General features: G+C 38.5%; 2 protein-coding genes across 2 annotated transcripts; one reads left to right on the top strand and one right to left on the bottom strand.

The window, feature by feature from the left end:
* The first annotated feature begins 1,205 nt into the window (after positions 1-1,205).
* LOC137652737 (trophinin-like) lies at positions 1,206-2,165 on the top strand. The gene has a single exon (XM_068386142.1). It carries the CDS (start codon positions 1,206-1,208, stop codon positions 2,163-2,165), a length of 960 nt encoding a protein of 319 aa, XP_068242243.1.
* Positions 2,166-2,236: 71 nt separating this feature from the next.
* LOC137652736 (adhesive plaque matrix protein-like) lies at positions 2,237-3,079 on the bottom strand. Its single transcript, XM_068386141.1, has one exon. The coding sequence runs from the start codon at positions 3,077-3,079 to the stop codon at positions 2,237-2,239; it is 843 nt and encodes a 280-aa protein (XP_068242242.1).
* Between the last annotated feature and the right edge of the window lie 6,935 nt (positions 3,080-10,014).

Raw genomic sequence — 10,014 nt, 5'->3', positions numbered from 1 at the left:
GAGCGTGAGAGATGCTCGATACAAGGAGAGGAGGACGCAATGTTTAGCGGGGCCTGACGATAGTCATTGTCACATGTAACCAGGCAACAGGATATTAGCGGAAGGATATTAGGTTGTCGGGGTAAGGACATCTTGTCTGTCTCTTTTGACGGACCTGCAAAAAGTAGTGATTAGATTCGGACGGGAGGGAAAAGGACGGTGAGGATTATAGATTGGGTGAGGAAGGGCAGAAATAGATTAAGAAATCAGATGGACTTGCAGAGAGAGAGAGAGAGAGAGAGAGAGAGAGAGAGAGAGAGAGAGAGAGAGAGAGAGAGAGAGAGAGAGAGAGAGAGAGAGAGAGAGAGAGAGAGAGAGAGAGAGAGAGAGAGAGAGAGAGAGAGAGAGACAAAAACTTGGAATACAGAGTGAAATTGTCAGATTAATATTGGGGTTTGAAAACTAGAGATTTTGGTAACGAAGGATAGAAATAGATTAATAAATCAGATGGACTTGCAGAGAGAGAGAGAGAGAGAGAGAGAGAGAGAGAGAGAGAGAGAGAGAGAGAGAGAGAGAGAGAGAGAGAACACTTGAAATACAGACTGAAATTGTCAGATTAATATTGGTGTCTAAAAACTAGAATACTATACGTAAAACAGAATGGTCTTAAGATATAATAGAAAATAAAGCAAAAATAAAATCATAAAATTAAAACGGAATCGAATAATAGAGTATCCTAAAAATAAATATAAAAAAAAAACATACGGAAAACACACAACATAGAAAGGGAAAAATATCAAGCGAGTTTGGCCCGAGTTCGTTAGCTGCGTCAAAACATTTTTTAAGTTGCTGAAGAGCTGGTCGTCTTTTTTAAGGACTATTGCAGAGATTGACGCTAACTGAATTCTTCTGAAATTTTATTTCGCTTGATAAAACCTACGAACAATTTTTCCGCTGGTTCTGATTCTCCATGTCTAGCTGTAACAAACTATTCGCTAGTTTTCCGACGTAACTTTTCCTACCCGGTGCACATTTCCCTTCACATACAGTCAGATTTTATCAGATTTTATCTGTCTTTTTAGAAATATACAAGGCTGTTTTGTTGGTGTCGATATCTTTATTATAGAATACATACAATTGAATGATAATTTACCATGAATTCCAGTATCCTTTCTCAAACTAAGTTTTATCAATGTTTTTTTCCTCGTAGCAAAGCCCTTCTCCTGATGGAGGTCGTCTCCCCCAGCTTTGTTGGTGGAGGTAATGCCTCCTCCAGCTTTATGGGGGGTGTCAATGCCTCCTCCAGCTTTATTGGAGGTGTCAATGCCTCCTCCAGCTTTATTGGTGGTGTCAATGCCTCCTCCAGCTTTATTAGAGGTGTCAATGCCTCCTCCAGCTTTATTGGTGGTGTCAATGCCTCCTCCAGCTTTATTGGTGGTGTCAATGCCTCGTCCAGCTTTATTGGAGGTGTCAATGCCTCCTCCAGCTTTATTGGAGGTGTCAATGCCTCCTCCAGCTTAATTGGAGGTGTCAATGCCTCCTCCAGCTTTATTGGAGGTGTCAATGCCTCCTCCAGCTTTATTGGAGGTGTCAATGCCTCCTCCAGCTTTATTGGAGGTGTCAATGCCTCCTCCAGCTTTATTGGAGGTGTCAATGCCTCCTCCAGCTTTATTGGAGGTGTCAATGCCTCCTCCAGCTTTATTGGAGGTGTCAATGCCTCCTCCAGCTTTATTGGAGGTTTCAATGCCTCCTTCAGCTTTATTGGAGGTTTCAATGCCTCCTTCAGCTTTATTGGTGGTGTCAATGCTTTTTCCAGCTTTGTTGGTGGTGTCAATGCCTCCTTCAGCTTTATTGGTGGTGTCAATGCCTCCTTCAGCTTTATTGGTGGTGTCAATGCCTCCTTCAGCTTTATTGGTGGAGTCAATGCCTCCTTCAGCTTTATTGGTGGTGTCAATGCCTCCTTCAGCTTTATTGGTGGTGTCAATGCCTCCTTCAGCTTTATTGGTGGAGTCAATGCCTCCTTCAGCTTTATTGGTGGTGTCAATGCCTCCTTCAGCTTTATTGGTGGTTTCAATGTCTCCTTCAGCTTTATTGGTGGTGTCAATGCCTTCTCTATGTTGGTAGGGATAATGCCTCCTCCAGCTTTGTTGGTAGAGGTGATGCCTCCTCCAGCTTTGCTGTTATAGATAAGGCATCCTCCTCCTTTGATGGTGGCAGTAATGCCTCCTCCAAGCTTAGTTGGTGGTGTCAATGCCTTCTACAGCTTTATTGGTGGAGTCAATGCCTCCTTCAGCTTTATTGGTGGTGTCAATGCCTCCTCCAGCTTTATTGGAGGTGTCAATGCCTCCTTCAGCTTTATTGGAGGTGTCAATGCCTCCTTCAGCTTTATTGGTGGTGTCAATGCCTCCTTCAGCTTTATTGGTGGTGTCAATGTCTCCTTCAGCTTTATTGGTGGTGTCAATGCCTTCTCTATGTTGGTAGGGATAATGCCTCCTCCAGCTTTGTTGGTAGAGGTGATGCCTCCTCCAGCTTTGCTGGTATACAGTAGATAAGGCATCCTCCTCCTTTGATGGTGGAAGTAATGCCTCCTCCAAGCTTTATTGGTGGTGCCAATGCCTACTTCAGCTTTATTGGTGGTGTCAATGCCTCCTTCAGCTTTATTGGAGGTGTCAATGCCTCCTTCAGCTTTATTGGAGGTTTCAATGCCTCCTTCAGCTTTATTGGAGGTTTTAATGCCTCCTTCAGCTTTATTGGTGGTGTCAATGCTTTTTCCAGCTTTGTTGGTGGAGGTAATGCCTCCAGCTTTATTGGTGGAGTCAATGCCTCCTTCAGCTTTATTGGTGGTATCAATGCCTCCTTCAGCTTTATTGGTGGTGTCAATGCCTACTTCAGCTTTATTGGTGGTGTCAATGCCTACTTCAGCTTTATTGGTGGTGTCAATGCCTACTTCAGCTTTGTTGGTGGAAGTAATGCATCCTCCAGCTTGGTTGGTGGAGGCAAGGCCCCCTCCTGCTTTGTTGGTGGAAGTAACGCCTCCTCCACCTTGGTTGGAATAGGTAATGCCTCTTCCTGCTTTGTTGGTGGAAGACGTAATCCACATAAGAAGAACAGTATATAGCCCACATAAAAACATCTGAGATTTCCATTGATTAACGGTGCTAAAACACTAATATTCCGCAAGAGGATGATTGCAGCAGAGTTTGTATCTGAAGCGGAAACCCACAATTCAATCCGAAATCCTCTTAACAAAATTCTACAATGTAAAACATGAAACAGAGTTTTGAGCTTATAAGCCGTTGGAGATTTAATGTTGAAGTTTTCGAAAATAGTACGATCCCTGGAATAAGAAATTTATTTTCCACGATTCCTGCAATGAAATATGAAAATTTGAGTTTCATATATTTCAGATTTTTCTGTACTGGATATGGTATAAAACACACGAAGCTGACCTATCAATTTTTATGCACCAAATTCTAAAGACTTTCTCCCACCCCTAAAAGCAACATCTTCGAAGTACTAATGACATTCACTCATCTTTCTCCTTTCTATTATGCCGAAACACATTTTGAACCCTGCACCATTTATAATTCCTACCTGCAATATGTCCACTGAGCCTCTTTGACTTCTCGAATAAATCCATAATTAAACAAGTCGAAATGTCACAGAAATGAGCTCCCCTTTGTCTCAGACCTACTTGTGTGCCAGACCAGGCACTCTACAGTCTATGTATTCTAACACACTTAGCATTCATCATAAAGCTTTTAATTGCTCTCATTTTCTTCTGAAACTCACTGTCACATAGGCCTACTTGTTCAATCCTCCTCCTAAATTATTCCCATCTTGGCTTCTATAGGCAGTTAACAAGTCAATATAAATGAGTACTCCTATCATGCATATGTAGCTTACACTGTTAAAAATTTGCATTGAAAAAACGGTAAATGTGTGGCAACATTTATTCCAAGATTTTTACCGTATTAAAAACGGATCTATTGACGTAAATGAGTGATATTACGGTCACCAACACGTAAAATATAATAACTAAGTATGGTCAAATTACGGCCGCCTGTATTTTACTGAAACACGGCTGAGAACATTATCTTTTTTTACAGAGCTTTTCCGATTAAAATTACGGCTTTTTTTTTTTTTAACAGTGTACCATTAAACGAAGGTGTAAAGTGAGATGTAAGATTATTTTGTATCGTAGTGTTTTACACACACTAGCTCTGACGGTCTACATACACATCCTTTAAAAAATGATTGCTCTAATATATATTCAAAAATAATAATGTTCAACTCGTCATATCCTATCGCGCCAAAGTCGAACCTACAGGATAGCGTGGTCGTTTGCCTCTCTGGGGGCCTTGATCTGAGCGATGAGGGGCCCAGTGGGCTCCCTCGTAGGATATGTTCAATCTCCAACTGAAACGGTCCTACATAAATGAAGCCATTTTTAATTTTAACGATTGATCTAAGTCTTCTAAGATCTCTAGCTGTGACTAACGCTGTCTGGTCACTCATTATTATTATTATTATTATTATTATTATTATTATTATTATTATTATTATTATTATTATTATTATTATTATTATTATTATTATTACTTGGGAAGCTACAACCAGAGTTGGAAAAGCAGGATGCTATAAGCCTAGGTGCTCCAACGGTGAAAATAGCCCAGTGAGAAAAGGAAATAAGGAAAAACTACGAGAGAAGTTCAAGAACAATAACAGCATTAAAATAAATCCTTTCTATATAAACTATAAAAACTAGGGTTTTAGCTTAGCAAATAATAATAATAATAATAATAATAATAATAATAATAATAATAATGATAATAATAACAATAATGATAATAACAATACTAATAATAATAAATAATACTACTACTACTAATAATAATAATGATAATAATAATAATAATAATAATGATAATAACAATAATAATAATAATAAAAGTAATAACTACTTATTTTTCACTTATAATAATAATAATAGTAATAATAATAGCAAAAGTAATAATAACTTATATTTCCCTTACACTATTTTTCACTATAAGGAAAATTCGCAATAGGATGAAATGCCAATCCCTATATTATTTATTCAGTTATGAAAGCCTCCCGCGAAAATCCAGCTTTTTTTTCGTCTCCAGTGATTTCAAATCCTCAAGAGATTAATTTTGATCTCGTCCGAATCCTCTTACCAGTTAGAGTGATGAATAGCCAAAGCCCAGGCATTAAGATATATTGCTTCATTCAATTTGGGATAACATTATACAGTGAAATATATAAGAGATTGTGAAAACATTTTGCTTCTATATATATCCATCTTTTTATCTATATACACACACACAGCACTAGACAGTTAGATAAAAATCCTGATAAATATCCAGGCTGTTGAAGGCAATTAATAATATTAAATATATTTATCAATGAAAATCTATTTCAAACAGATAAAAATATCCCTGTTGAAGGAAATTGATATTATAAAACATATCAAAGAAAATTGATTTCAAACGGATCAAAATATCCGAGCATCAGACAATTGGATAAAAATCTTGATTAATATCCAGCCTGTTGAAGGAAATTTTGCAGGAAATTACCATTATAAAAAATTTTTATCAATAAAATCAATTTTAAATTGATCAAAATATCTGAGCACCAGACAATTGGATAAAAAACCCTAATTAATATCCAGACTGTTGACAGGAAATCCCTATTCCCTGTCTGTAAACAAGGCCCATTTTTTTGGAAAATATATTGAAATTCCATCTTACGCTCAGAATTTCCTCTTTGAAACGGCAGAATCATTACAAAAAATGAATGAATCTGATCTCAGGATTGAAATATAATTGACATTGATTTCTCTCTATTTTTTTTTTTTTCGATATCTCGAGTCTTAATTGCTTTCTATGATGAAAATCTATCCAGAAATGGTTTAGAATAGTGAGGAAGAGATTATCAGAATGACTTGTATAATGTTTCCGATGAGAAGAAGAGAGGAACGGGAAGAGAGAATAAAACGTGGGAAGAAGAGAAGGAACGGGAAGAGAGAATAAAACAAGGGAAGAAGAGAAGGAACGGGAAGAGAGAATAAAACAAGGGAAGAAGAGAAGGAACGGGAAGAGAGAATAAAACAAGGGAAGTAGTAGTAGATGATTAGAATGACTTGTATAATGTTTGTAATGAGAAGAGGAAGAGAGGAGCAGGAGAGAATAAAACAAAGGAATAAAAGAGAAAGTGATGAAATGAGAAAATTAATGAAAACAGAAGACATAACGGTGTATATATTTATTAAAAAGGTTCCAAAGAAACTAAAGAGGAAGTATAGCGAAGAGGAGATGATTAGAAAGACTTGTATAATGTTTATAATGAGAAGAGGAGCAGAGGAACAGGAGAGAATAAAATAATATTTTACTGAAATACGGCTGAGAACAGCCTATTTTTACGGAGAATTTCCGATTAGAATCACGATTTTTTCTTAACATTGTTGATATCACAGGACAAATCACAATTAATAAACACTTTTCCTTTCTTACTATTAGAGTCCAACATCACGACGCACTCTTTCAATCTAATTTCCTGAATTTAATTAAAGTTTTTTTTTTATAAACCGGGATCAGAATTATCTCCGATAAATGAAGGGCTGAGTGATAAACAAAATCTATTCCCCCTGATCGGATTATTAAGAAACTATGTCGCTAATTAGCTTATTAATTACTTGGGATATAAAGAGGGAGGGTTGCATATTTCGTTATACGAACACACCTTGACGCGGTGTGGCCTTCGGGTTTCTATTATGAGATGCGTTTCTGCACGTAAAGGTTTTCTGTTAAAATGGTTCACGGTATTGGTGATATCAAGGGATCATAAATTGTATGTATATAGATGAGGTTATAGATGTTTATAATGAAATGATATATATATATATATATATATATATATATATATATATATATATATATATATATATATATACATACATACATATTATATATATAAATATGTATATATACATGAAAATTACACCCACAATTATATACGTACATACACACATTTATATATGTGTATATATAAAAGCGATGCTTTGCCAACAGTTTCTCTTTTGCTAAACCCAGTGTTACGAGCTAGAATCTACAGCTGACAGATGACTTTCTAGCTTCCCGTTAAATGTACCGTTATTAATGTATCACATGTTTCCGAATCTCTATGTCATTAAGGTCCATTACCTCTTTGGATTTTCTCTGGCCCACTGTTACCCGTCACCTCTATTGTCTAGTATTCAGACGAGCCTAAAAGGAAAATTGAATGACTTTAAAGGTTTAAAATCCTCTCATGAATGGCAGAGGCAAGGGACAGTGACATTACTCTATCAAGCAGGACAAGGCCCTAGAAACTGATCATATATACATATGATCAGTGCCAAAGCCCCCTCTCCACTCCAACTAGGACCAAAAATGAGCTGATGAATCGGCAGTTGGATCTGGAGGCTCCCCCAAAACTCCCCATCCTTAGCTCACAAGGAGGGTGAAGTTACAGCGACCAAAGGAACTAAACAAGTTTGAGCGTGACTCGAATCCCAGTCTGGCCATCACCAGTCAGGGACGTTACCACATAGGCCAACACAACCTTGAATCATTTACCAAATGATTTACTGGTGTGAATCGAATTAGCAAGAACTGCAGAAACTCTTGGGTTAATTTTCAATTTACTGAATTGTGGTGATGAACAATAAAAAGAGTAAATGCTTATAGAAAGGAAAGATGATTTTCCCAACAAGAAACATGAACAAAAAGGCTCTAACTAAAAATGATTCACAAAATACAACATTCAAGAAGAGTGATTATTTGGACTGAAAGGTAAGGCTGAACACCTTTCAGACATACTTTGTAATAGAAAGAGAACCAACCTAGAAATAGAATTATTAAAATTATTAAGATTATTAAAATTTTTACAATTACTATTATCATTAAAATTATCAAAATTATTATTAATAATTAGAATTGCATGAACTGAAAGGCAGTAACAAGAGAGGTTATTTAATATGTAGAATATATAAAAAAAAAGTAAAAATTTAGACTGAAAACCACGATAGAACGCCTTTAATGTTTGCTGTGAAATATAATAAACAATTCAATTTAGAATCGTCGATGTGGTTAGCGTAGCCAACCCAACTGTAGAGATAAACCGCTTACTATTATGGCGAGGGATTCACAGGATTGTCTTCGTTGTTTTGCTTCATCTCTCCGCCGCCAACGACAGAATAAATAGATTTTCAATGTTTCATGAATACATTGATCGTATTGGGGGAATAGATTTATGGATTTCAGCCGAGGAACTCATCCAGCTCCGAGGTATACGTTAAGAAATAAGTTTCACCCGAAGATATCTTCCAGCTCCGAGGTATACATGAGGGAATGAGTTTCACCCTAGGAACTTCTCCAGCTCCGAGGTATACAGGAGGAAATGAGTTTCACCCGAGGAACTCTTCCAGCTCCGATGTATACATGAGGAAATGAGTTTCACCCGAGGAACTCCTCCAGCTCCGAAGTATAACATGAGGGAATGAATTTCACCTGAGGAACTCTTCCAGCTCCGAGGTATACATGAGGAAATGAGTTTCACCCGAAGAACTTCTCCAGCTCAGAGGTATACATGAGAAAATGAGTTTCGCCCGAGGAACTTTTCCAGCTCCGAGGTATACATGAGGAAATGAGTTTCACCCGAGGAACTACTCCAGCTCCGAAGTATACATGAGGAAATGGGTTCACCCGAGGAACTCTTCAAGCTCTGAGGTATACATGAGGAAATGAGTTTCACCCGAGAAACTTCTTCTGCTCCAAGGTATAACAAGAGGAAATGAATTTCACCCGAGGAACTCGTCCAGCTCCGAGGTATACATGAGGAAGTGAGTTTCACCCGAGGAACTCCTCCAGCTCCGAGCCATAACATGAGGAAATGAATTTCAACCGAGGAACTCTTCCAGCTCCGAGGTATACATGAGGAAATGAGTTTCACCCGAGGAACTTCTTCTGCTCCAAGGTATAACAAGAGGAAATGAATTTCACCCGAGGAACTCGTCCAGCTCCGAGGTATACATGAGGAAGTGAGTTTCACCCGAGGAACTCCTCCAGCTCCGAGCCATAACATGAGGAAATGAATTTCACCCGAGGAACTCTTCCAGCTCCGAGGTATACATGAGGAAATGAGTTTCACCCGATGAACTTCTCCAGCTCCGAGGTATACATGAAGAAATGAGTTTCACCCGAGGAACTCTTCCAGCTCCGAGGTATATATGAGGAAATGAGTTTCACCCGAAGAACTTCTCCAGCTCCGAGGTATACATGAAGAAATGAGTTTCACCTGCGAAACTTTTCCACCTCCGAGCTCCGAGGTATACATGAGGAAATGAGTTTCACCCGAGGAACTTCTTCAGCTCCGAGGTATAACATGGGGAAATGAATTTCACCCGAGGAACTTTTCCAGCTCCGAGGTATACATGGGGAAATGAGTTTCACCCGAGGAATTTCTCCAGCTCCAAGGTATACATGAGGAAATGAGTTTCACCCAAGGGACTCTTCCAGCTCCGATGTATACATGAGGAAATGAGTTTCACCCGAGGAACTATTCCAGCTCCGAGGTATACATGAGGAAATGAGTTTTACCCGACGAACCCTTCCAGCTTCGAGGTATAACATGAGGAAATGAGTTTCACCCAATGAACTTCTCCAGCTACGAGGTATACATGAGGAAATGAGTTTCACCCGAGGAACTCTTCCAGCTCCGAGGTATACTTGAGGAAATGAGTTTCACCCGAGGAACTTCTCCAGCTCCGAGGTATACATGAGGAAATGGGTTTCACCAAGGAACTCTTCCAGCTCCGATGTATACATGAGGAAATGAGTTTCACCCGAGGAACTACTCCAGCTCCGAGGTGTACATGAAGAAATGAGTTTTACCCGACGAACTCTTCCAGCTTCGAGGTATAACATGAGGAAATGAATTTCACCCGAGGAACTACTTCGGCTCCGAGGTATACAT

Source organism: Palaemon carinicauda, chromosome 14 (assembly GCF_036898095.1).
Source record: "Palaemon carinicauda isolate YSFRI2023 chromosome 14, ASM3689809v2, whole genome shotgun sequence".
NCBI classification, from domain to species: domain Eukaryota; kingdom Metazoa; phylum Arthropoda; class Malacostraca; order Decapoda; family Palaemonidae; genus Palaemon; species Palaemon carinicauda.
This window is presented reverse-complemented; position numbering and strand designations above follow the sequence as displayed.